Source organism: Denticeps clupeoides, chromosome 8, assembly GCF_900700375.1.
Source record: "Denticeps clupeoides chromosome 8, fDenClu1.1, whole genome shotgun sequence".
In the NCBI taxonomy this organism is placed as follows: domain Eukaryota; kingdom Metazoa; phylum Chordata; class Actinopteri; order Clupeiformes; family Denticipitidae; genus Denticeps; species Denticeps clupeoides.
In genome coordinates, this window is record NC_041714.1 from 22,833,576 (window position 1) to 22,860,122 (window position 26,547).

At 50.4% G+C, this 26,547-nt stretch overlaps 2 protein-coding genes across 3 annotated transcripts; one reads left to right on the plus strand and one right to left on the minus strand.

Annotated features, from left to right (window-relative positions):
- The first annotated feature begins 2,782 nt into the window (after positions 1-2,782).
- On the plus strand, positions 2,783-10,120 carry dhx8 (DEAH (Asp-Glu-Ala-His) box polypeptide 8). The gene is made up of 22 exons (XM_028988654.1): positions 2,783-2,941; positions 4,059-4,144; positions 4,219-4,291; positions 4,393-4,478; positions 4,551-4,657; positions 4,743-5,093; positions 5,168-5,312; positions 5,393-5,596; positions 5,681-5,768; positions 5,852-5,949; positions 6,063-6,210; positions 6,533-6,714; positions 6,801-7,181; positions 7,299-7,509; positions 7,584-7,765; positions 8,017-8,157; positions 8,254-8,409; positions 8,477-8,614; positions 8,739-8,867; positions 8,988-9,184; positions 9,282-9,461; positions 9,583-10,120. The coding sequence occupies exons 1-22, from the start codon at positions 2,833-2,835 to the stop codon at positions 9,800-9,802; spliced, it is 3,612 nt and encodes a 1,203-aa protein (XP_028844487.1). The 5' UTR covers positions 2,783-2,832; the 3' UTR covers positions 9,803-10,120.
- A 645-nt stretch (positions 10,121-10,765) lies between these two features.
- Positions 10,766-26,159, minus strand: etv4 (ETS variant transcription factor 4). 2 transcript variants are annotated; one of them, XM_028988655.1, is made up of 12 exons: positions 26,052-26,096; positions 25,603-25,693; positions 25,479-25,526; positions 22,921-22,974; positions 16,349-16,478; positions 16,005-16,208; positions 15,043-15,332; positions 13,279-13,347; positions 13,116-13,163; positions 12,494-12,666; positions 11,228-11,329; positions 10,766-11,140 (listed from the first exon to the last, which is right to left on the minus strand). In XM_028988655.1, the coding sequence occupies exons 1-12, from the start codon at positions 26,094-26,096 to the stop codon at positions 10,913-10,915; spliced, it is 1,482 nt and encodes a 493-aa protein (XP_028844488.1). In that variant the 3' UTR covers positions 10,766-10,912. The 2 variants fall into 2 exon arrangements, with proteins under 2 accessions (XP_028844488.1, XP_028844489.1); XM_028988656.1 differs by having other exon boundaries at positions 10,767-11,140; positions 26,077-26,159.
- Positions 26,160-26,547: the final 388 nt, after the last annotated feature.

Below are 26,547 nucleotides of genomic sequence, written 5' to 3' on the forward strand. Positions count from 1 at the left end.
CATCTACACATACATATGTACCAAGTACACACACACCTCCGAATACTTACTGTGATCTCTCACACCACCCCAACTTCATCACTCTCACCCCCCAGCCCAGAACCCCAGTGGGTGGTGTGATGTCAGGTTTTTGTGGTGGTCTTCTTCTGACCAGTCTGGACAATCAGCGTCTTTGTAAATGTCAATGTGTGATTTTCAAACCTTTTGTTTATGGTCAGGATTTTAAAGGAAGATATTTTTATGGTAATTGTCGCTGGTCTATTTTACTATATATTTATGTAATAAATATGTGACTAAATTACACCCCTCTGGTTCTCTGCTCTGCGTTTTTCCTGATTGCTCTTTATGTATAGAACATATTTATACACATTCATAAGTAAAAAACAAAAACTTTACTAACATCACATGGATGGGAAAACCCGACGAAGGAGCGCTTTAGGGGTCACGTGGGGTCAACTCTGATGAAGGATGTGCTTACATTTACCAGGCACACCTTTCTAACACTCGTGCATTTAATAGTCTGATGAACGGGGATTTGAGAGAGGACAGGAAATCAGAAGTATGAAGAACATTGTGCTTGTGGAAACTATGAGGGAAAATATGGCATCATCATGTCTGATAGTAAATAAACACTGAGTGATACACAGATAAAAATTAGACTCAGTTACCCTAATGGATGGTCTGAAACCATCATGTAATTTAATGGAAAGGTAGAAACGCCCCCATTTTTGGATCAGAAGGTCGGGGGTCCTGACTCTTAGCAGAACTCTGCAATGAAGGAAAACAGACGCTCAGCACTTGAAATAAGACCATTAGTAAAACACTGCAGCGCAGCACATGGTGAAACGTGTCCTCTGTATTTAACCATCACCCTTGGTGAGCAGTGTGTGGGGACGCCACCTTCATTCAAATTTCACTGTGCGCACCGTGTGCTGTGCTGCTGTGTATCACAAGTGACAATCACTTCAATTTATCACTTGATAAAGGGGACCTCAGTGGCACCTTGGCGGGTCGATTTCTGATTACAGGTTCGTTCCTTACCGCTCGGCCACCGCTGGCCCTTGTGGAGTCACGGTAAAAATGTTCAGCTTTATGGTTACGAGCAGGTCAGTTAGTAACATAGATCAGGGCACTACAGCATCGAAGGTCAATAATGACCTGGTAAGGAAGCACATTGTTGACCACTGACAACAATAAAGATGTAGATAAGACATTAGTGCATATACTGGTGCTATTTCATAACCATGACTTCAACTGTTCATGCTGATATAACAACTGTCATTGTGAGACACTGCAGCACAGCACAGGGTGACACGGTGAAACGAGTCCTCTGTATTTAACCCTTGGTGACAGGCGCCCGGGGAGCAGCATGTGGGGACGGTACCTTCATCAAGGGCACCTCAGTGGCAAGCTGGCAGATCAGGATTCGAACCGGCAACCTTCCGATTACGGGGCCGCTTCCTTAACCGTTAGGCCACCACTGGCCCTCAGGTGGACCTTCAGGATGTACAGAAATGAACCGTTATAAATAACAAGGGACGGATTGCTCACGGTGAGGGTTAGATATTGAGGAGCAGATCTGGGTCTGATCAGAAACCGGGCGTGGCATGGGAGTTCAGAAGCACCGCCGATGCCTTCCCTCCACCTCCGGACATCTAGTTAAAAAGGGGCTCATTTTTACCTGTTGTCCACGCTCTTGTGGTCGCTGTTGTGGCGGCAGTGATCTCACTAAGGCAGCTTTTCTCCCAACCAATCGTGTCTGTGCGAGACCTCCCCCCTCACCTCCCCCCACCTGCCTCGCCATGTTGGTCTACAGCAGGAATTTTCCACTCAGTAGCGGACGAACACCGCAGCCCGCTGTGGAGCCTGTGATGTTCCACTCCACACTGGATCATTTAATCACCCTCCTTAAGTGCACGGCTTGGACCATAACTGGGAATGTAACTTGAAGAGCCACTTATGCCTCCATTCATCGCCTCCGAGGAATAGTAAAAGGATGTCGTTGGGGACGCTCCCTCCAAGCCCCGCCTCTGTAAACAAGCCGGAATGGATTGACCCTGACAGTGGAACACACACACACACACACACACACACGGAGGATCTACACACATAAGCCCTCATTACGTAACAGAATCCCTTCCCCCATGGCTGTCCTCAGCTACACTTAGGCAGGTCAGGTGAGGACGTACTGGGGGAAGAAGAGGAGGGGATCCCCATGCACTACAACCCCTTTACAACTTGGTGGATTTTTGGACTGGGGGACGGAGGAGAAGGCAGGGGTTGGGGGCCACAAAAAGGAACAGCAGAACTTGGAGGAAACTCAGCACTTTAATTTTGCACTTTCATCAACAATAGTGCCAATAAGAGACTAATTGGCGCTGAGACTGTGCAGATGAATAAGATCCTCAGTGGGGCACTGGGGAGTCCTACAAATGGAGGAAAAGTGTGCGGAGAACAGGGCACTCTTACATAACGCTGCATAACCGCACAACTTTTCTAAGTGCTGAATGAGAACTCCGAGCCATGCATTTTAATGAACTCTCCCTTTGACATTCTAATTGTTAATTAAAAGCCCCAGCAAAGCCCACGAATGATATTGCAGATGAACACAACTGCTCTGTGTATATTTTACATCCACAAACTGCATTCCAGATGTATATTATTCACTTTTTTAACACGGTACAAGTTCTAAGGAAACGTTGTCGCTCCTTGAGCGCCATCTTGCGGACAGAGCGCCACCCAGTTCCGTCGTGACGTCACACTCCGCGCCGGAAGTGCCGAGCTTCATCGTGTGAGAAGTCGCGCCTGCGGAGCAAAACAAGCCCGTGGAAAATGGTGGAGGTGGGAGAAGATGAGCTGGAACAGCTCGAGTACCTTTCTTTGGTGTCGAAGGTTTGCACGGAGCTCGACAACCACTTGGGAATCAACGATAAAGATCTCGGTACGAAGCCGGTCTCGGCGATTTGTTTGCTATTTTTGTGCGTTAACGTCGTGTTAGCATTAGCTTAGCCGACGGCGGTGTAGGTACGCTGGACTAACGTAACTTTTGTTCGAGAGCTTTACAATCGTGTCCCATGCTTCTTAATGTGCAAACGGTCCTAAACGGATACTGTAGGCGAAACTAACACTAGACTAATGTTGGACCCAACTCACTTCGCCCGCCAGTGTTACTGTCGGTATTTACCAGACGTCCTTATCCAGAGCGACTTACAATCAGTAGTTACAGGGACAGTCCCACCTGGAGACACTCAGGGTTGATTGTCCTGCTCAGGGACACGATGGTAGTAAGTGAGGTTCAACGTGTATTTCTTATTTAACCCATAAGTGGGGCAGTGGTGACCTAGCGAGCCTCGCTGTAATCGGAAGGTTGTGGGTTCAAATCCCGGTCTGCCAAGGTGCCACTGAGGTCCCCTTGATGAAGGTACCGTCCCCACACACTGCTCCCCGGGCACCTGTCATGGTGCCCACTGCTCACTTAGGATGATGGTTAAATACAGAGGACGCATTTCACCATGCTGCATGTCCAATAATAATGCTACTGGTCCTTTTGAGCCCATTTGAGACCTCAGTAAAGTAAGCAGTTCTGTATTCGACAGACTTTGCTGGATTTTCTCTCACTCATTAAACAAAAACCCAGAAATCTTCACTTTTACAAAGTCATGTCACGTTAACTTTTACACACATAGTTTTTTTGGATTGTTGCAGCCAATCCAAATTGAGGTGAAAATTCGAAATAATACAGCCGCTCTTCCTGTAGTAACCCCACTATCATTATCTACGGCTTTCACGAGTGTGCAAGTGCATGGCGTTAACTGATTTATACATGTAGTTTGACCTCAGCAGAAAGGCAATGTGTTAATGGAAATGAAAGTTTTCCTTGTCTGTCTATTCAGCACTGTTATTTTAAAAAAAGACAGATATGCATCACTGTGAACGTGGAGATTTCCGGGTTTTTGTTTAATGTGTGAGAGAAAATCCAGCGAAGTTCTGTGAAAATCTGTCGAATACAGAACTCACCACTAACTTTGCTGAGGTGACGTTTTCTTCTCTTTTTTTAGCTGAATTTGTCATCAGCCTTGCCGAGAAACACACCACGTTTGATAGCTTCAAGTCGGTTTTGCTGAAGAATGGAGCTGAATTTACGGTAATGCTGCTTCGAGCCTTTGGTTCTAATGCTTGTGTTTTCGTATATATTTTAACGTAATCTCTTTTCAACAGGACTCTCTTGTCAGCAATTTGCTGCGTCTTATACAAACAATGCGACCACAGGGAAAAGCTTCAAACAGCAAAGGTTAGTTTGAATGGTCGCGTTCTCTCTCTTTTTTTTTTTTTGCATGCTTCAGAATGCATCTGCAGTTTCATGTCTTTCCTTTCCCTCGTTTAAAACTTCAGAACCTGTGGTCAAACCAAAGAGTGAGAAAGACAAACTCCGGGAGTTGTTCCCCGCACTGTGCCGACCAGACAATCCGGGGACTCGGGTGAGTATTACTGTTTTTTTTTTTGTTTTGTTTTCGATGCGCTCAGTCTGACCAGCAGCTGGTACTTTACAGAGCCTGCTGGACGAAGACGACGTGAAGGTGGCTGCCGATGCCATGAAAGAGCTGGAGATGTTCATGCCCAGTGTAAGTGGGACTGAGTCGAAGAGCAGCAAGCACAGGTGAGAACCGAGTTGTAAAATGAGTTATATTCTGTCCTCGGTGATGTGAGGTTGATGTGAGCTGCTGCCTCACGTCTTGCTGAAGGTCTGATGGCGGAAGCAGCAAGAGGAGGAGGAGTAGGAGCAGAGAAAGAGAGCGGGACAGGGATCGCAGGAGACGCCATAGATCCCGGACTCGCTCCAGGTCCCGGTCTCGAGACCGTGATCGGCGAGAACGTGACCGGGACCGTGAGAGGGCCAGAGGGAGGAAGAGTCGCTGGCGCTCGAGAAGTCGCTCCAATAGCCCACAGAGGGAAACGGATAAGGGCGGAGACCGTTGGAAAGACAAGCATGTGGACCGTCCGCCCCCAGAGGAGCCCTCGGTGGGTGACATTTATAACGGCAAAGTCACCAGCATCATGCAGTTTGGCTGCTTTGTGCAGCTGGAAGGTCTCAGGTCAGTTCCACTCCTGCCCACATCCTGCAGCGCTGAGGTCTCTCTGTTCTGAACCTGCTGTGGTCTTTGTGTAGAAAACGCTGGGAAGGTTTAGTCCATATCTCTGAGCTTCGGAGAGAGGGTCGAGTGGCCAACGTTGCAGATGTGGTCACCAAAGGTCAGCGGGTCAAGGTCAAGGTGCTGTCCTTTACTGGTTCCAAGACCAGCCTCAGTATGAAGGTAAGTTGGGACCACGTCGGTCAGAGGCATCTGTGCTTCTTCGTAGTTTTAAGTTGAACTCCCTGCCCAAATCCCACTAGGATGTGGACCAGGACACGGGAGAGGACCTGAACCCCAACCGACGCAGGAACGTCGGAGGGGAGGGCAGCGAGGAGTCGGCCATGAGAAACCCGGACCGGCCCACCAATGTCACCCTGGGACATTGCCCTGAAGTGGAAGATGACACTCTGGAGCGCAAACGTCTCACCAAGATATCAGACCCTGAGAAATGGGAGATCAAGCAGGTAAAGCGCCGTGAGATGTTTCCACTGGGTGGCAGCAGTCAGCTGCTGTCAGCATTGCCGTGACATCTCCGTGTGTGTCTGCAGATGATAGCAGCCAACGTTCTGTCCAAAGAAGAGTTCCCCGACTTTGATGAGGAGACTGGCATCCTCCCCAAAGTAGATGATGAAGAAGGCACGTCATTTCAGCATTCTTCCACAGTATACATTTACAAAAATGTTTCTGAAATGTTTATTCATCGTTTTTGTGTATTTTAGATGAGGATCTGGAGATTGAGTTGGTGGAAGAGGAGCCCCCGTTCCTAAGAGGACACACCAAACAGAGTATGGACATGAGCCCAGTCAAAATAGTCAAGGTGTGTTCACCCTCCACTTCTCCACGTTGTGCCATCCTTGCATCATTTTATCAGCGCTGTAATGTGGAAAATGTGCCATGTAACGTGGGTCTCTCTCTCTCTCTCTCCCCCAGAACCCGGACGGCTCCCTGTCCCAGGCCGCCATGATGCAGAGCGCCCTGGCGAAGGAGCGCAGGGAGGTGAAGCAGGCGCAGCGCGAGGCGGAGATGGACTCCATCCCCATGGGCCTGAACAAGCACTGGGTGGATCCGCTGCCGGACGGTACAGATTGTGCTTCCTGTAGTTTCTATTCCACCCTTTAATAATCGGATCTGTTTAAACAGACCTTTGTGCTCAGTTTTCTAATTGCTGATCAAGTCCGTATATATTAGATGAGGAAAGACGAATGAATGAATTTAGCTGAAAAAGACGCCCGAGGAGCTCTGCTGCTCGTGACTTTTGATCGGAGGTCTGGTTTAAGCAGCTTTCAGCACAGCCCAGGGCCACCCGTGGCCATCTGGTTTCTCCGGGTGCCGTGTTCCTGTGTGAGTCAGCGTCCGGAAAGGGTGATTTTTATCGTCTCTAACGCACTCTTCCATTTCAGCCGAGGGCAGGCAAATTGCGGCCAACATGAGGGGCATAGGCATGATGCCCAACGACATTCCCGAATGGAAAAAGCACGCCTTCGGGGGGAACAAAGCCTCGTATGGAAAGAAGACCCAGTTGTCCATCCTGGAGCAGAGAGAAAGTCTTCCCATCTACAAGCTGAAAGAGCAGCTCATTCAGGTACGTCCTTGTCAGAGGGAACCTCGTCCCTGATCCCCCGGTGTGTGCCTAGGGTGTGACTTTTTTTTTCCATCCGCTCTGTTTAGGCGGTCCATGATAACCAGATCTTGATCGTGATCGGGGAGACCGGCTCCGGGAAGACCACCCAGATCACGCAGTACCTGGCCGAGGCGGGGTACACCGGCCGGGGAAAGATTGGCTGCACGCAGCCCAGGAGGGTGGCCGCCATGTCTGTGGCCAAGCGGGTGTCGGAGGAGTACGGCTGCTGTCTGGGCCAAGAGGTCGGCTACACGATCCGTTTTGAGGACTGCACCAGTCCAGAGACGGTGATCAAGTACATGACGGACGGAATGCTGCTGAGGGAGTGCCTGATTGACCCGGACCTGGGTCAGTACGCCATCATCATGTTGGACGAGGCCCACGAACGAACAATCCACACCGACGTGCTGTTTGGCCTGCTGAAGAAGGTACCGCTGCACTTCATACAGCACTTTTTAAAGGGGTTTGTGTAGCTCTGCTGAAGTTCATGTGAATTTCTGACTGATATAAATCCTCGATGTTCGATTTAATCTGTTTCCGCACAGACCGTTCAGAAACGCACTGATATGAAGTTGATTGTCACCTCTGCCACGCTCGATGCGGTCAAGTTCTCGCAGTATTTCTACGAAGCTCCCATCTTCACCATCCCTGGTCGCACGTACCCTGTTGAAGTGCTCTACACCAAAGAGCCTGAGACTGACTACCTTGATGCCAGTCTCATCACGGTCATGCAGATCCACCTGACTGAGCCTCCAGGTGAGCCCGGCTTCCCTCGGTGCCGCAAAAGTAAGTCCAATGTGAAGGTAAATCTAAACCTGTCTTCTCTGCAGGAGACATCCTGGTCTTCCTGACTGGTCAGGAGGAGATCGACACGGCCTGCGAGATCCTCTACGAGCGAATGAAGTCACTCGGCCCGGACGTCCCGGAGCTGATCATCCTTCCTGTGTACTCGGCTCTCCCCAGTGAGATGCAGACCAGGATCTTTGACCCGGCACCCCCGGGTAGCAGGAAGGTAAAGTGGAGTTCCATGAATCGTTTTACACGTGCAGTTGGTGATATCTCAGGTGATATGTATGGATTTGCATGAGAAAGATGCGAAGATGGAATTCCGGCTGCAATAAGAGATTTTCTCCTGCTCATTTCTCCACACAAATTCCTTTTCCTCTTAGTCTAGCAGCTGTAGCACATTCGAAGCATTAACACGGTTGGGCTTTTAAAAAGCTGTACGGTTCAGGCTCATCAAAGCCAATTACTTTCTTTCAGGTCGTCATTGCCACTAACATTGCAGAGACGTCTTTGACGATTGATGGCATCTACTACGTGGTGGACCCAGGTTTTGTGAAGCAGAAAGTGTACAATTCCAAAACTGGCATTGATCAGCTAGTGGTCACGCCTATTTCACAGGTAGGAAATTCCAGTACATGAAATATGACTCTGTGTGCACTGTAAAAGTTTTCCCAGCTTTATTATTTTTTTTACACTGTGGCCTTTGACCTACAGGCCCAGGCCAAGCAGCGAGCTGGCCGTGCTGGGAGAACCGGTCCTGGAAAATGTTACAGACTGTACACAGAAAGAGCTTACAGAGATGAGATGCTCACCACCAATGTCCCCGAGATTCAGAGAACCAACCTGGCCAGCACTGTGCTGTCTCTTAAGGTAAAATTCAGATCGGGGTGCATTTGGAGGTACTGCTTGTCAGATTCTCACTCGCTCGTTCTTTCAGGCTATGGGCATCAATGACCTACTTTCCTTTGACTTCATGGATGCTCCGCCAATGGAGACTCTGATCACAGCTATGGAGCAGCTATACACACTGGGCGCACTGGATGACGAGGGACTGCTGACACGCCTTGGACGAAGGGTGAGGTTTCCATTTTTATCATGACCAAAATATTATCCACGTGTGGTCCAACTCACCTTCCAGGACACGTGATGTGAGACTCTCACCCTGATTGGCCGGTCTGTCACTCTCACCCTGTGCTCAGATGGCGGAGTTCCCCCTGGAGCCCATGTTGTGTAAGATGCTCATCATGTCTGTGCACCTGGGTTGCAGTGAGGAGATGCTGACTATTGTTTCCATGCTGTCTGTGCAGAACGTCTTCTACAGGCCAAAGGTAATTATGAAAATGCACATGCCAGTTTTTTGTGATTTAACGTATATTTTGTTGCACCTTTTATTTGGCCAGATGTTCAGCTGATGTTCTGATCAGGCAGGATTGTCTTGTGCTCTTTAGGATAAGCAGGCCCTAGCAGACCAGAAAAAGGCAAAGTTCCACCAGCCAGAAGGAGACCATCTAACCCTGCTAGCGGTCTACAACTCATGGAAGAACAACAAGTTCTCCAACCCCTGGTGCTACGAAAACTTCATTCAGGCCCGTTCATTGCGGCGAGCGCAAGACATCCGCAAGCAGATGCTGGGTATCATGGACAGGTGAGGCTTTGGGAAATATGTGACCATTTCACATATTATATATATATATATATATATATATTACATATATAAAATATATTCTTTATTTGTGTGACAGGCATAAACTGGATGTGGTCTCCTGCGGCAAGGCTACAGTGCGTGTGCAGAAAGCCATCTGCAGTGGTTTCTTCCGCAATGCGGCCAAGAAAGACCCCCAGGAGGGCTACCGGACCCTCATTGACCAACAGGTCGTGTACATCCATCCCTCTAGCGCCCTGTTCAACAGACAGCCGGAGTGGTACGTTTCATTGGCACTTTTTTTATTTTTTTTTCGGGTCAATTAAAGACATTTTTTGTGCATGAAGCCACTGACACCTTGATCTTCACGAGACTCCTCTTCTGTGTTATTTCACTATCAGGGTGGTTTACCACGAGCTGGTGTTGACCACTAAAGAGTACATGCGCGAGGTGACCACCATTGACCCACGCTGGCTGGTGGAGTTCGCGCCCGCGTTCTTCAAGGTGTCCGACCCCACGCGCCTCAGCAAACAGAAGAAGCAGCAGCGCCTGGAGCCTCTCTACAATCGCTACGAAGAGCCCAATGCCTGGAGAATTTCCAGAGCTTTCCGCAGGCGATAGTTGGCCGGTGCTCCCCCTGATCAGAAACAGCTCCACTCTCTGCACCCCTCCGTTCTCCAGGCAGAAAAATGCTTTCATGGGGAACTTTGTTCCCGTTTCGTGCTTTTAAATGTCTCATCAGACTTTGAGAACCTTAAAATGCTTTTGTAACTCTCCGTTTATGGTGAAATTGTTTTTTATTTTAAAAAGTATGTTCTAAATTTGGACTTCCTCTAATTTACATTAATTTTGGATTCTGTCTGTGCTTTGGTGTTTTGTATAAAATGTTTGGACTATTGATTACCCACAAAATCATTAAAAGACTATATTAATGAATTTTCTCCTGTATTATTGTATATTTTTTGTGTAATATCCACCCTGTGTAGTTCTTTTTCTGCTGGATCAGGTGTGGCTTTAGTCCTGAATATTTCCACCTCATTGGGCCTTGTGTAGTATAGGCTTTGAATAAGCATTTGTAATATAAAAAAAAAGATTTATTGCTGCATGTGAGCAAAGTTTAGCTACTGAAACAAAAATATGTTCTTCGAAAGTCAGATAAAGAGTAAGTAGATCGTAAGGTGTCATTTATTCTTTAAGAATAGACACTTTCAGTGCTTGTTTGCACTGAAAATGCACAATGAACAGCTTGTGAATCAATAAGATTCATGGTTTTAAGTTCATGGCATGGTTTTCTCGTGAAGAATTCTGATTGAAAATGTAACTACATGTATAAACTCACTCTCCATAACGGCTTAGTCCTACTGCTGGTCTTTTGCTGCAATTAGAATATGTTGTTAATCATGTATATATTAATTAGATGACTCTAAAACTGAAGATTCCTCTCATCCCACTGGCTTGAGACAACTTGAGAGCGTCCGCATGCATTCTTCTTTAACCCTACGTCCCGGTCCAAACTCGAGCATTCGCAAAGCAGTCACGTGACAGTCTTAGTAGTAATATTGGGTCTTTATTAAGCAATCTCTTTAAGCAGTCTGTTTGGGATAGGGCCCAGAAGTGAGCGAAATGCAGAGTCCCTAATGAGATTAATTTAAAAAAAAAAAAAAAAAAACACCATAGCGTTATATACAAGAGGGTGGGAGGGGCATGTGCAGCGGGAGCGGGCGGGTGGCATTAGTACATGTAGCCTTTGGAGTATGGTTGGGAGCCTATGTTGCTGGGGGCTGGTTCAGGTGGGTAGGGCGCCACCTCGTCCAGGTGGGAGAGTGGCACAGTGTCCTCCTCGTTGACGTAGCGGTCGAACTCGGCCTTCAGGCTGGGCCGCTGGTTGTCGGGGAAGGCCAGCGAGATCAGCGCCTCGGGCTCGCACACGAACTTGTAAACGTAGCGCTCGCCGGCCACCTGCGGTTAGGATCAGCAGAATAACGTTCTTACAGGAAGAAATGATTAGGTTTTTATTATTAGGTTGAATGAGGTTGACTTTATTACCTTTTGCATAATTCCCTTCTCATAGTAATAGCGCAGAGAACGACTCAGTTTGTCGTAGTTCATTGCTGGACGATTTTTCTGCATTCCCCACAGCCTGGCCACCTGAAGGAGAGGACAGGACAGGACAGGACAGGACGCTGAACACGGTCATAGAGCTGAGGCACTTTAAATATCCGCAGCACAGCACCGTACAGAATGCATACACTGCAGCACAGCACACGGTGACACGCGTATTAACCGTATTTAACCGTCACCCTTGGTGAGCAGCGTGTGGGGACGGGACCTTCATCAAGGGGACCTCAGTGGCACCTTGGCGGTTCGAATTCCTTCTGATTACGAGTGTTTTCTCACCACTGCCCCAGTAAGCAAATATCATACTTTCCTCTGACCTCTGACCTCATATTTGGAGAATAAAGCATCTACCGCGATTATGTAATTGATTATGTAAGTTATTGATTCCTTATGCAAGAATTTTGTGAATTGTCCGATCTGCGAATGCAACTTATATTATATTTGCTACAGAAATAAACTGGCTTTTGATGTTGCTAAATGCGAAATGATATCAGTGGCTGAAGTGAATTGAGTCTCCAGTACTGCAGCCACAGCATTAGAGGGCGCTGTTACTTCAGTAAAGTGGTGGAGATGTTGAGCCAGAAAAACAGTGTCCCTGTGTTGAAGAAACCGGAGACACATTGTGCAGGAAACACGTTTGTCCCACCAGAGTCTCTACAACATGGGCAGCTGGTTTTAAACAGCATTTTTTTTTGTCATTGAATATCTGTTTGGGTTGAAAATGTCCAGCTCCGAGCTGTCCCGCCGTACGTTGCTGAGACGCTGGAAGGCTGGGAGATGTTGAGGCCGGTGAGGGGGACTGTAATGAATCATTAATGCCCATAGTCCTGGCCTGCTGAGCAATGCTCTTTAGCTGTCTACTGACCACAGACAATGGGAGGTTAGTGCTCGCGCCCCTCGGCCCTGACAGACTGCAGAGGGTGGTCAGAGTGTGTAATGGAGCCCAGCCGCCTGCACGCCCTCCATTTTGTTTCTGCACGCTGTTAAGTATGGAGTAAATAATGCATGCAACCTAATGGAGATCTGGCTCTGTGTACAGACCACTACTGAAACCCGATGGAATTGTCTGTGTGTGTGTGTGTGTGTGTGTGTGTTAAAGAACTGGATCTTCTGGTCCATACACCACAGAACCAGGAGCATGGTAACAACTCTTCATCAAGTGGTGTATTATCAGGATGGGTTCGTTTGCTGCACCTCTTCTGGCTCGATGAGTTTGAACTCCATTCCGCGGCCGGTCCAGGCAATGAAATGGGCGTTTCCGGGGTCGTCCAGCAGGGCCACCAGGAACTGCCAGAGCTGCAGGGAACCACGCCGTTGGTACGGGGTGCCCTCGCGGAACGCTCCTCCAGCTTCCTGTTTCACCTCACCTGAGATCGTTGGAGAGATTCGAAGACCATTAGAGGATGGGGATGATGGACCTCCAATTTACTGCTGTTTCATCTGATTCTTTAGACCTCAGACCATCCCTGGCAGACAACCTGCAGGAAGTCACTAGTGTTTAACGTGACAGACTACACCATCTCATCTCATCGACATGACCATGAGAGTAATGCCAAATTGGCCAGAAGGGTCATGGTGTCGGTGGTCACCATCCTGGCTCTGAGGTGGAATGGGATGGAGAAGTGATGCACCGCAGCACTTCAGCAGACTAGAAATCACATGAAACACCGTAAAGAGAATCGAATTCATCAGATCTATTTGCAGATGTCGGGGTTACTGTAGGTGTGTGCACTCAGGGTTACGGGGGCCTGAGACTGTAAACCACGTGACCTGACGGGAGTTGGGTTTCTCGGCAGGACGGAGACACGAGACTCACCTTCAAACTTCTCGGGAACGACGCGGGAGTCATTTTCAAACGGATAACCTGGGGACAGAGGCGAGAAGACTGCCATGAGAAGACTGTCAAAATCCGGGCCAAAATGAGGCCGAGGAGCCTGAAGGCCTGTGGCCAATCGGCTCGCTCCGCCTGAAACACGCACCTTCAGCGGCGCGCTGCTGGCCGGGGTAGCCGTCGGCGTGGTGGAACGTCGACGGGCAGCTCGGAACGTCTGTGGGCAGAAAAGAACGTCTCCCCCGTCAGGCATCACGTAGAGAAGATCTGAGGGGTGGAGGTGTGTGTTCGAAAGCCTCCGACCGACAGACTCGCCGGTTCTTTTCGCGGATAATCCCGTCGTAATGAGCACAAACGACTTTGCCATTTCGCTGCGAGACGGTAAGGACGGCTGAGAGGTGGAGCCACGTTCTTCTCCTGAGTCTTCTCCTGAGTCCAGACTGTTGAAACTGATGGACAACAGCAGTGACCCCCGTCCAGGGTCTCCCGGGTACGCCATAGGTGACCAGGTCACACCCACCAGGCGGCCATGCTGTGTTTACCAGTCAACAACAATAGAGCTGCAGCCTGTGTGTGTCTGTGTATGTGTGTGTGGTGTGTGTGTCTGTGTGCGTGCGTGTGTGTGCGTGTGTGTGGGTGCGTGTGTGTATGTGTGTGATGTGATGTGGTGTAGTGTGTGTGTGTGTGTGTGGCGTGTGTGGCGGGTGGGGGGTGTGTATGTGTGGGTGTGCGGGTGTGGTGTGGTGTGTGTATGTGTATGTGGTATGTGTGTGTGTGTGTGTATGTGTATGTGTGTGTGTATGTGTATGTGTTGTATGTGTGTGTGTGTGTGTGTGTGGCTGTGTATGTGTGTGTATGTTGTGTGTATGTGTGCGTGTGTGTGTGTGTGTTTTGTGTGTGTATGTGGTGTGTGTGCGTGTGTGTGTGTGTCTGTGTATGTGTGTGTATGTGGTGTGTGTGTATGTGTGTGCGTGTTGTGTGTGTGTGTGTGTGTGTGTGTGTTGTGTGTGTGTGCGTGTTGTGTATTTGTGTGTTATGGTGTGTTATGTGTTTTGTGTTTGTGGTGTTGTGTGGGTGTGTGTGTGTGTGTGGTGTCGTGTGTGTGTGTGTGTGTATGTTATGTGTGTGTTTGTTTTGTTTTTTGTTTTTGTGTTGTGTTTGTTTGTGTTTTTTTTTTTTTGTTTTTGTGTGTGTTGTGTGTTTTGTGGTGTGTGTATGTGTGTGTGTGTGTGTGTGTGTGTGTGTATGTGTGTGTGTGTGTGTGTGTGTCGGCTTTCACAGGACACAGATGACATCAGGACTGCAGTGTTTCTAAAACACTGAGGAGCTGAGGAACGAGGGGCTCGTTCCCCCCGGCTACCTCACCTCACCCCTACCCTTCCACCCCGTCCCAGCCCGGCGCACGGCTCGTGTTACCGCGGCTACGCTCATTTTTCCATTATGAGTTCATCTGCCTGCAGAAAGGAAGCGGCGGTGCAACCCAACACCAGCGCGCTGTCCTCCAGGGACTCTAGTCTTTCCCCTGCCCTCCATTTTCTCAATGAGCTTCTCCTGTCCCCCTCACACACACACGCCGCAAAGACGTCCTAAACTTTTACATGCAGGGACACAAGCCACTTCTCAGAGCGGTAAGACAGGTCCCGCCAATCAGAGCCCCGGAGAGGCGAAGCGGAGGCGTCCTCTAGAGGACAACATGCAGGAGGTACATCTGCACCGCAATGCCACTTTTCTACATGAATTTATGTTGTGGGACGCATTCTATTTATATATATAGCGGAGTTCTGGTCATGTGATCTGGACGTGGTGACGTGGCAGAATGGCGGCGAGAGACAGCGTTATTGGGGACATCAATAATATGAATTTGTGGTTACTCAGTACATTGTAGGACTTGGCCTGTCTGGAGCTGGCTCACCGGGGTCGTAGATGTAGTCTGTGGGCTCCTGTTTGACCATCATGTGGGCGGGGGGGAACCGGTGGGGGTGCGGCGGGCCGTTCACGTGTGCGGCGCGGTCGTACAGGGGGTCCGGGAACTCCTGTTTAAAGCTCTGCTGCATGTAGGGCACGCAGGTGTCGGAGTGCTGCCTGTGGTAGACGCCGCCGCCGCCGCCAGACCCGCCCGGGGACGGGTGCATGCAGGGCGGGGCCTGAGTCTGGTGGGGGAACTGGGGCCGCATGTCTGTCGGGGCTGCTGGGTACCTGGAGCTGGGTAGTGAACAGTTACGTTTACTTCAGAAAAGTACTTACGTTACTCTTACTTGGCTCGACTGGCCACTCTTTTAAAACAGAGAATAGAGGTCATTTACAGCATTTACCAGACGTCCTTATCCACAGAGACTACAGGGACAGTCCCCCCCTGGAGACACTTAGGGTTAAGTGTCTTGCTCAGGGACACCATGGTAGTAAGTGGGATGTCGACCCTTTTAGTTTTTTTTTTTTTTTTTACAGGGAAGGAAGTGATTGGAGTTTGAATGGGATGGGGTGTATTTCCCACCAGGTTACTACTGCCCTGTATACCCCAATTTAGTCCATTAATTACTACAAATCATACTTAATAAGATATATTATTAGGAAATACCAGATAGTAACTACTGATAGTAAGTTGCTCTGGATAAGGGCGTCTGGTAAATGCTGTAAATGTAAAAAAATGGTGTAATAATTATTTAAAAATGTTATTTTATCATTAGGAAATACCAGCACATTTATATTTCTTCAGCCTGAATAAATCATTTCTGAGAAATAAATTAGATATTAAAAATCCTACAGTACTCAGTACTTGAGTCATTTTTTGGATGTACGAGTACTTTTTACTCGTACTTGTGCTGTGTTCACAGTGTGGCCGTGTGTATTGTGTGTATTGTGTAAGTGTGTGTCCACCTGTGGTTTGCAGGGTAGCTGTGTCCATGTCCAGGGAGGGGCTGAGATGTTGTGGAAGGGTTCATGTAGCCCCCGTCTGGCCGAGCGTTCAGGGGAGGTTTGGGGGAGAAATGCTGCATGGTCCCTGGTGGGGCGGGGCAGGGGTTTTGGGGTCCCCCTGGTACTGCTGTGGCTGCAGCTGCGGCCCTCTTTTGCTCATAGGCACTGCATTGAAACACAAGGACACCAGATATTTTGTGTCCGCAAGATTGTGGACCCCACATGTGATCCTTTTCACCCCTCTTCTTTCTTTGTTATTTAAATGCTCATTATTTAAGATGTGCGAGTGGTCAGGCTCCTCCCACCTGGCGTAAAGGCACTGCTCTCCATTGGTGAAGCTGAAGGTCGGCTTGTGACTGCAGGACTGTCTGGGGTCGGAGCCGGGGCTCTGTGGTTCTCGCTTGATCTTCACTGGGGGGCTGTGGAACGCCACCGCTGCGGGGAAGGGGGGGGGGGGGGGGTCACGTGAGTACAATCCTGTCACCTTCCGTCAATCACGGTCAGCATCTTAAAAAAGACCAACGGCACAACGTACTGCTGACGTCCCTAACACTCAGCTCAGAAAACACACACACACACACACACACACACACACACACACACACACACACGCCTTTGAGCATAAACACATTCCTGCCGCCCTCTGCAAGCTGTTCTTGTCTTCACCCACTTTTATGTCGGGCTGGACCAGACGCAACACGACTCTCAGCTTTCTGAGCTGAACACTAACGGCATGTGAGCGGGACGTCTGCTGTCGTCAGAGGGCTTTGTTAAAGTACACACACACACACACACACACAATCGCATACACAGATGTGCCAAACCCGGTCACGGCTTCGCTGCTGAGGTATTCCATCGAGGGGCATAATCTCCCGTCTCGACACCAGCAGCCTTTTATTCCCGTTCAGATGTCTGGTTTTAGTTGGAACGTTGACCTGTTACGTTCTGAACATGGTGGAAAGATCTGCCAGCCCCAACTCAGCCATGAGCGTTTACATGGATAAATCCAGAACGTTCCTCAACATAATCTAATAAGATATCAGCCATAATCATCAACATAAAAGCCCTAAATACATGGCGAGGAAAGCAGATTTAAGGAACCGGGCCATGTGTCAGGCAGTGGTGGCCTAGCGGTTAAGGAAGGAATCAGAAGGTTGCGACCTGCCAAGGTGCCTCTGAGGTCCCCTTGATGAAGGTCCCGTGCCCACACACTGCTCCCCGGGCGCCTGTCATGGTGCCCACTGCTCACTCAGGGTGACGGTTAAATGCAGAGGACACGTTTCACCGTGTGCACCGTGTGCTGTGCTGCTGTGTATCACAAGGGACAATCACTTCGCATTATAGTTATAGTGTGTGACCTGAAGGCGCTCAGGATGTTTTCTGGGCCGCGTCCCAGCCTCCTAATCCGTAATGGGAAGAGGCGTGGTCTCCGGCAGAAACGCTCATTATCTTCATCTCGTGGGGGGCAGAGCGCTGAGGCGAGGAAGCGTTGGCTTAGCCGTGAGCTCCAGCAGATCAGAAAGCCATCAGCCCGGCGTCTTCCACCTGGCCGTGGTGGGGACGGCTAAGCTGGCATATTGATATCAAAGAGCTTGTGTTTGCGAAGGTGCGCTTGGCGGTAACGTGATCTCAGTGTGTGTCTGGTCGCCATCGCACCAACCCGAGCAGAACCGGGGAAGGTGAAGTTCTGAATCCCATTTGCTTCCATTGTTTCCCTGAGCAAGGAGAACCTCCTGGACCTTCAGGAAGATTCGCCTGTGAACCAGAAGACCCAGGTTCAAACCCCACTTACTACCACTGTGTCCCTGAGCAGGACACTTAACCCTGAGTGTCTCCAGGGGGGACTGTCCCTGTAAATACTGACTGTAAGGGTGTCTGGTAAATGTAGATGTAGATGTAAACGTGTGGAGCATCAGCCGCTACTCAACATCAAACCTCGAATATTTACAACCGATTCAGTTGAATGGAAGGTGCCGCCTGGAAGAGAAGCAGGAAGTCCTCTGGGAAAAGGATGCGTTTACACGGCGACAGGAACGTTGCATCACTTCTCCTGGCGTGGACGTGTGGCGTGGAAGAGGAGGCCGTGAACTCGGGCGGCCCGCACACCATCTGAGTGAAGTGTTTAGATGTTCGCCGTCAGGTTCTGTACACAGAGCGAAGGCCGTGTTGAGACAGGCGGCTCTGAGATTAGGCAGGAGCCCCGTCTCTCTCCTCCATTTTGGGGGAAGTGGAGAAAAAGAGGAATACGAGCGCCGTCCTCTGACGTCTTGGGCCGCTCTGATGTCATTTTCACTCAGCACGGCAGCCACGAACTCTTCAGAAACCCGACTTCAACGTTCACGCCGCCGAGCACTCAGGGAGGTGTGAGAACCCCGACATTCGCGCTCGTGTGTCGGGGGGACAGCAGCACTTTGCATATGTATAAGGGATGGCCGGGGGAGGGGTGGGGTCGAAGGTGACGGTCATGGCTGAGTGTTTTAGGAAGTGGAGGGTCATTACTGAGGGACACTGGAGTCACTCCCACCACAAAACAAACCCGACACCCCCTCCGTTTTACCCGCACACTCGCCAGATGTGACAGATGGAGGAAATAGTTCCCTTAGATGGGCAAGGAAGTACGATGTTGATGTCTGAAACCAACACCGCCGACATTCCAAAGCGGATTTGACCAAATAAAAAGTACATCTGCTTACGGCTGATCTGACAGCTAGTTCGCACCTTGCCAGAGACAGGAATTGGCACCATTAAGGTTAAAGGTCAAATGAAAAAGCATTTTTTTTATCTTCTGGCCATAAGGATGTTTAATCAGGAGATGCCACCATCTCACACCCAGACATATTTTAATGTTCATCTCATCTCAGCGCACTTCATTTGTTCTTACTGAACATTCGCATTCTGTGTTGCCAGCACATCCACGGTCTTATGTTCTCGTGGAACATAACTTGCTTCATTTTTTACTGCTACAACTACGCACAAGATGAATAAAAATGGGACATCTTGAAGCACAGCACGCGGTGACACGGTGAAATGTGTCCTCTGTATTTAACCAGTGAGCAGTGGGATTCGAACCCGCCACCTTCTGATTAGGGGGCCGCTTCCTTAACCGCTAGGCCACCACTGCCCCGTTGCAAGAACCCCTTCATCCTACAGGACCCGGTGACGATTCTTCTCACCCTGGGTCTGGATAAAAAGTGCGTGAACGAGGAGTCGGGATTGATTTGCTGTGGAAACCGCGGTGCGTCTGGACAACTTTACCGTGAACCCTGTTTACATGGAGACCTGCGACAGCCCTCGCCCTGGCCGAGCTCTGGAAACGAGGTGAAGGCGGGTAATTTCTCAGGCGCTCTGCATCTTCACACGGGCTCTTCATAGACCGAACCCATTCCAGCGGTGACAAATCAATAAGAACAACCGGGGCGGCAATTAAGCCTGAACGGCTTTAAAAGGTTAAAAAAGGAGGGTATTGATTTGGTTTTTTCGTGTTTTTTCCCCAGCAGGTCCGGTCTGTGTTCTCTGTGTGAGGGCTGGGAAGACGCGTCCAGATCGACGCTGCAAAATGACCGGCCAAACCGGCCTGGTTTTCTAGCGAGGTAATTACATGAAGAATGCCTGTCGGTGACCTCTGACCTCTGAAATATTCCGAGGAGCCGAGCGTGTTGGGAATCCTCCGCTGGACCGAACTGCTATGTTGACAAACCCGTCAAACACGACTTGAAAAATGGAAGTGAGTGGAAACGCCCGGTGTGTGCGTGCGTGTGTGTGTGTGTGTGTGCGTGTGTGTGTGTGTGTTTATGTGGGTGTATGTGTCTGCGTGCCACGACCGGGTGGGTCACAACAACTTCTTCTTTCAGAAGAAGCAGCTTCTGCTTCTGCTCGGACCCGAGCAGTTTCATTCTTGGTGTTCACGCCCTGCCACCGACCAATCCCAGCCGTCTCCAGGATGATGTAACGCCGCGCAACACGATAAGGGCCGTGGCGCTCACCGTCTCTTGTGTCTTCGTGTGTGAAGACGACACAGACGTCCCGGCTACAGCCACCCCCCCTCGTAATGTTTAATGCACGTATTGATTACCTGGCCGTTACAGAAATGATGTAGCGAGCTTCTACTGTACCGACGCCCATCGAGTGGGGCGGGGCCTGGAGGCTCTCAGGGGGGAGATAACGCGCGCACATCGACTTCCTGTCAAGGCTGAAAGGAATAACAGCCGCCCGTCCCTCCATCACCGGGACCTTAATCATCCCGCCGCGAGATTCCCCTCCTCCGCCCTTCCAGGCCGAACCCCGAACTGCCTGTGAACAGGTCCAGAACAGGACGAGCCCCCCACCAGGCTGCAAAAGACCCATACAAAGTGGGGTACACTTGAGAAGATTCCAAACATGTTTTACGAATAAATAACTGAAAAGTGGGGTGTGCGGAATTATTCCCCCCGAGTCAATACTTTCACGTGGAATTCCAATAAAACAGATTCATGTTTGTGGCTGTAATGTGACAAAATGTGGAAAAGTTCAAGGGGGCCGAACCCGCCTCCTGCATTTTAGAAACGAACAAAAGGTAAATGAGAAGAATGGCTGAATTCATCTAACATGAGTTAATCAAAATGATCTTATAATTATCTTCTGAACGGACATATTGTCCTCATTCAGTTCTCCATTTAAAAACACTCTTTGTCCACGACTGGCCTTCATCCATGAATGGGAATACGGCCCAGAAAGACCCTGTAAGGTTGGTTCTGGTCTTCACACTGGTATAGTCCTATGTGCTTGTGCTGTGCGCACACACACACACACACACACACACACACACACACACACACTACTTCTCTGTTGATGCAAGGCCTAAAAAGCAGTGAAGAAAGGGGCAGGATTGTCTCAGAAGACATCCTGAGCTGGTTTGTGTTTATAACTCACTTCCTCTCCCTGCCCCCTTCTCTCCCCCTGGACACACACTGACCGAGCACACCCCTCAAACCGCTGGCCCCGCCCCCTGTGACCTGGGTTCTGCAAAAATGGGTCCGGCACCTCTAAAGCAAAGTTCTGAATCCGGAACAGGGTTCTGCTGTGTCACTGCTGAGGAACAAAGGACAGCTGGGGGGGGAAAGATGAGCATGAGGTCCACGCCACTCCAGCAGAGCACAACGGCCCATTCATAAAAATCTGGAGTGTGTGTGTGTTTAAGGCCCGCCTCCTTGGCGGGGTGTGTTTCTGGAGTTGCGTGGCAGCTGTATTTTGGAAAACTGCCTGTGTAGTTTAGCGGGTGGGGGTTGTGGATAAAGATCTAGTCTTCATCTCTCCAACGTCCATCCTCCACAAGGCTTCACACCACCTCTGCTCCGTTCTCGGTGTCTGTTCCAGAGCTGAGACTGGATTTGGAGCCACGGCGTCCTACATAATCGCCGCAAGGCACAAAACCAAACAACCGGTGCACACAGCACCGCCGCCGCGGCCACCGCTGGATTAGCTCACATCTTGGAACACTCAGCGAGCGAGGGAGGGCGGGATCGGCCTCAAAATCCCGCTCGGTCTGAGGACAGACAGGAAGAGGGCGGGAGCACGGCTCCATTCACAAAAACAGGAATGGAGGCGGAGCCTGACCCGAGCCGCCGACATTTTCATGAATGAGAAGGCAGAGGCCCGTACCGCGCTCATCGCCGCTAAATATACCGCAGGCAGAACAACAACAACTCGAAATGCCGCCAGGCAGACACGCCCGTTCCCGCCCCAACCGCCGGCCCCTTTATTTCTCATCAATCACGGAGATAAGCCGCGCGGGCAGCGGTGGGGGCGGGCGGGGCTGTCGTAAGACCCGTATCAGTAGATACCACAGAGGACGCAGAGGTCATGACCCCCAATCAAGTTCCTAAAAGCCACTGGATGGCCATTATTGACCCATAACCTTTGACCTATCAGTTCGCCACATTAAATTTATTTAGACGTCTGGTTCAACACGGGCCACATAATGTCCTCCAAACGAAAGAGAACTTGGAAAGAAGGACTCTGGACTGTGAAGGACCTTAAATCTTCATGGGTGAAGATGCACAGGAAGCAACAGGAGTAACTTCTGCAGGAGAAGGGTCATTAAAGGTCAGCTGCGGGAAGGCAGGCTGCTTACTGGCTGTGTCGGCGCGGGGACGGGGACGGGGACGGACCTGCCAGAACCCGGTTCCCTCCCAGCCGCCATCTCCAACACGTGGTTTTAATATCTTCACGGAGAACGTTCTTCATCTTCACCATGTTCTTATCCACGGCCGGGCGCTCAGCTGAGCGAGCGCTGCGCCTGTCGCTCACGTCAAACCCCGACAGGCCGAGCGGATTCTGATTGGCTGTGGCCCGCCGGGGTTAAGTAGGCGTGACCCCTGCGTGCCCCAGAGTTCAACCGCACTTCCTCCTCCTCGCTGTCGGCAACAGACGTGAACAGTGTGTCGTGGGAGCATCTGTCAGGGACGGGGTTAAATGGTTCACACACACACACACTCACACAGACACACACACACACACACTCACACCTCTGCATAACTTCAGGTCTCAGGCAGCGTCTCGTACCTGAATAACCTCAGTGAGTCATTCCTCCAACTCGCCACCCCGTCCTGCTCTTCATAACACCTTTTCATACCTCCCACAGCCCCGCCCACAGAGACAATCGCTGCCCCATCACCCCATCCAGCAAGACGAAACCTGCGCCGCCTTCGTACACGCCGCCATTCTCCATTCACACCTCATGCGGACACAATAGTCCGGACCCCCAAACCAACTTTTACTGGTTTCCTGAGCACCAGTGGGCCTTTCAAATGCAATGCAAATGGTCTCACACACACACACACACACACACACACACACACACACAGGTAATTAAACACCTGAAGTAGGACGGGACACTTACAGTTCTCGGAGTGGAAGTCGGGGACAAACTGCTCGTCGCTGTCAGGAACTTGAGCTGTGAGGGACAGGAAGAGGAAGACGTTGTTAAAGACGGTTTTTAATGCGTCCTGGGTCTTCTCAGGAGGTCAGACACATGAACCATCAGAAACCGGCTTGTGGACTCTCTAACGAAGTTGTATTTGAATATGATGTGTGTGTGGCGACGGTGCGAGTCTGCGCGTGTGGACGCGCCACGTGGACGCGGGACGGTCCTCCTCGCCACGGCCGCAGTGAAGGTGTAACGGCCTCCTGATCCACAGCTTCCCCTCCAGCTGTAACCCGAGACACTCGTCCAGCTCGGCCCGCCGACCTTCACCTCCAGTTTCCATGTGCCAGCACTTTTCACCGAGCAGCTAATCAATACCACAGAGTGCTGTGTGTGTGTGTGTGTGTGTGTGAGTGAGAGTGTGTGTGCGAGTGTGTGTTCCTCTGTTCTTTGTCATGACTGCCTCCTCAGCCACAGACCCCGAGTGAAGCTGTGAGTGTAAAACCAAACCGCCATTCTGGTACTAAAACGAGTCGGGATGGACGCATATGTACATGTTATAACACACACACACACACACACACACACACACACACACACTTTACTGAACCTCCTTCTGGAAGATCAATAGCCCCTCCCCCACCTGCTGTATCCCGACCTCAAGCTTGTAGCTGGATCTGCTCCGGTCCTCACGCACACACACGCACACACACACACACACACTCACGTCGCACTGCATCCTTAGGAAGTAAGTGTGATGAATGCTCAGTAGAGGAAGTCACTGGAATCACACACGACATTCCCAGAGTGGCTGATTTATCCCGACCTCGTGGACATATTGACTCGTCGTTGAAAGGACGGATTCATATACAGGTCATAACCGCACATGACCTCTCCACGACCTCTTTAATAACCTGCCCTTCCCTGCACTGTCCCAGGACATTTTTTAAAATATATCTTTCTTGCTTTGTGAACACAGTGCGTCATGTACGGATGGAATTGTCACACACACACACACACACACACACACACACACACACACATATATATTCCAAAGATGAAGTGAACCCCCAACTTGTGACTCCAGAGCTGCTAGCAGGTGCATGGCGGGCGTGAGGCGGCGCGTTTTTTGTTTGACTGAGGACACCAAAGACACTTGTCCTCACAGAGTGGCTCTGGCGGGGGGCCGGGAGACCCGTTTAGACCCGGTGGGCTCGGAGCACACAGGACCCCAGTGTTCGGGCGTCGGGCCGAGGGCCAGGTAGGGCCGGGCCCGGCGGGACAAAAACACAAAAAGCGCAGCGTCGACATGGAAACGGGCACATGATGGATGAGGTGGGCGGGACATGCAGAGAACCCCTCCCTCTTCCAAACCCTAGGAACACAGGCAAAATTACAGTAAAATAATAACGTAGAACTCAACGAACTACGACCTGAACGGCGGTCATTCGAGAGCAGAATGACCTCTGACCTCCGCGCTCATTCCCAGAAAAATTCCATTTCCAGAATCAAGACAATTAGAATTCATTTAAGAAGACAGACAGTCAAGTGCAACAACATACGTTGGTGGCAAATTAAAGCCCAAATCTCGGAAAGGAGGAAGTACGTCTGAACAGCAGGATTTACATCAATAAAACGATCTCGGGCGACGAGCTTTTAATCATTAATAAAAACGTTCCTTCCGTTTCCGGCACTGTCTGTTTTCCGGCCCTCGCTGCTCTGCTGTAATTCCATTTAACCTCCACTTAACTCGACCCTCTTCTGCCCCGAGGAATTTTGGGATGAGAGAGAGAGAGAGAGAGAGAGAGTTTTGGTCCTCCAGATCAAACAATAAATTGTGTTCCGACACGTTTGTACGTCGAGCGCGTGCTGCATGTTTCAGGGGAAGATGGAGAAGCGTGAAGTCTGCCTGAAACACGCCGCCTCGCCGTTACTGGTCTCTGGGGTGACCGGAGAGCGAGAGAGAGCGAGAGAGAGAGAGAGAGAACTCACTTGGCTTCCAGGAAAATGTTGAAATGCAAGTCAGCACAAGATTGGAAGAGTGTGTATTTGTATGTGTGTGTGTGTGTGAGAGAGAACGCAGCTAATGATTTATTTCGTTAATTGTTTTAAATCCGGCAGTTCCTGGGCGGAGTCGGCAGGTCCCGCCCTTACAAGTTTAGTCTGGCGACAAGACTGGACAGGCCTCTAAAGCGAGGACCTTCCTGTGGGCTCAGTGTCTCTTCCTCTCCTTTCATAACGTGGCCCTCAGCGCCCCTCTCATCCGAGGTTAATCCCACCATGCAGCAGCACTGTGGAATCATCAACGCGGAGACTCCACAGCGTCGGAGATGTGCGGGGTGTAATTAACCTGGAGCGCCGAGGTTGAACATCACCTCACCTCGTCCGCCGCCCCGGGTCACATTACACGGACGGTGTCGCTTTGCAGGAAGCCAAATTCCCCAAATCCTGCACAGCGTCGACCTTGAACCTCCACCATAACCAACAACAGAAAGCCACGGCCCGGGCCAGGTCTCACCGAGAGCACCACTCACCTTCCGTCAGCCACGTCTCCTGCAGCTGGCTTAGATCCTGAAACAGATCTGAAACGGAGAGGGCAGAGACTGTGAGACGGTCAGCACCGGCCGTGGGCCGCGGTGCAGGGGCGAGCTGCCACACCTTCAGATTCCTGAGGAGGTAGTTCGGTGTCCATGTACTTCCTTTTTGCGGCCATCAACAGTCTATTCAGGGGCCCATTTCCCTGGGACTTCTGAAAGAAGACAGAAAAGTGCAGGTTAGAATAATAAACTAATAAATCCATATAAAAAAGGCACCAGTACAACAACCATCATTCCCATTAATAATGACGTTGTCGCTGTAATTAATTACATGCATGAAACCATTCGTTTCCTGGAATGAGAAATTGCGTTGAAATAAACGCCAGAAGGTTAAATAAGTCCTTCTGGTGGCTGAAACGCTGCGGTCCTGGAGAGAGAAGTTCGAAGTCCTTCCCGATCCCAGTTTAGCGGGGTTTTTTTGGGGTAAAAATGTTCCGTCCGCACCGCGATCGCCGCGCCGTTAAACGCGACTTTCCGCCCCGTCGCGGCGGCCGGGCGAGCAGTACGCACATGAGATAAAGTGTAAGGCACTTGCTGGTCCAGATACTCGTCCATCTTCCGGCCCGGTTCCGTTATCCGTCGGCGCCCATGTACGCGGAGCGGGGACGCGGGGACGCGGACGCGGCGGAGTCTCCGTCCTCGTCGGTGAGGCGCGCGCGCGCGGGGGGGGGGGGGGGCGTCCCGGGGCTCCATTCACAAAAACGCCCCCCCCCCGTCACGTGCACGCGCCCTGCCTGTTTATTCCACGTCCGTCTCGAGTGTCACGCGCTTGGCGGGAAAACAACTTCTTTATTTTTTGCGTGCGCGACGTCGAAGTGCGTGTTTTTCTGCATCGTCACGGTTTGCGTCGAGATTTATCGAGAAAACCTTTAATGTTCGTGCAAATTCGTGTTTATTGTGTTGTTGTACGTTAGCTGCAGAAAGTGTTTGAGAAAGTCGTTTTGAGCGGAAAGAGCCGTGAAAAGATCGCCTGGTGATTGGACGGTTTTCTCTGTCAGGGTTTCAC

Bases quoted from the DNA above. Each gene is read 5' to 3' on its own strand.
- etv4 (XM_028988655.1), bottom strand. From the start codon at position 26,096: ATGGACGAGTATCTGGACCAGCAAGTGCCTTACACTTTATCTCAT. The intron at 12,667-13,115 runs GTGAGTCTCGTG...CAACGATCTCAG, and splicing joins CGTTCCCGAGAAGTTTGAAG to GTGAGGTGAAACAGGAAGCT. The intron at 11,141-11,227 runs GTAATAAAGTCA...TCCTAACCGCAG, and splicing joins AGAAGGGAATTATGCAAAAG to GTGGCCGGCGAGCGCTACGT.
- dhx8 (XM_028988654.1), top strand. From the start codon at position 2,833: ATGGTGGAGGTGGGAGAAGATGAGCTGGAACAGCTCGAGTACCTTTCT. The intron at 2,942-4,058 runs GTACGAAGCCGG...CTCTTTTTTTAG, and splicing joins AATCAACGATAAAGATCTCG to CTGAATTTGTCATCAGCCTT. The intron at 8,615-8,738 runs GTGAGGTTTCCA...CCCTGTGCTCAG, and splicing joins TGACACGCCTTGGACGAAGG to ATGGCGGAGTTCCCCCTGGA.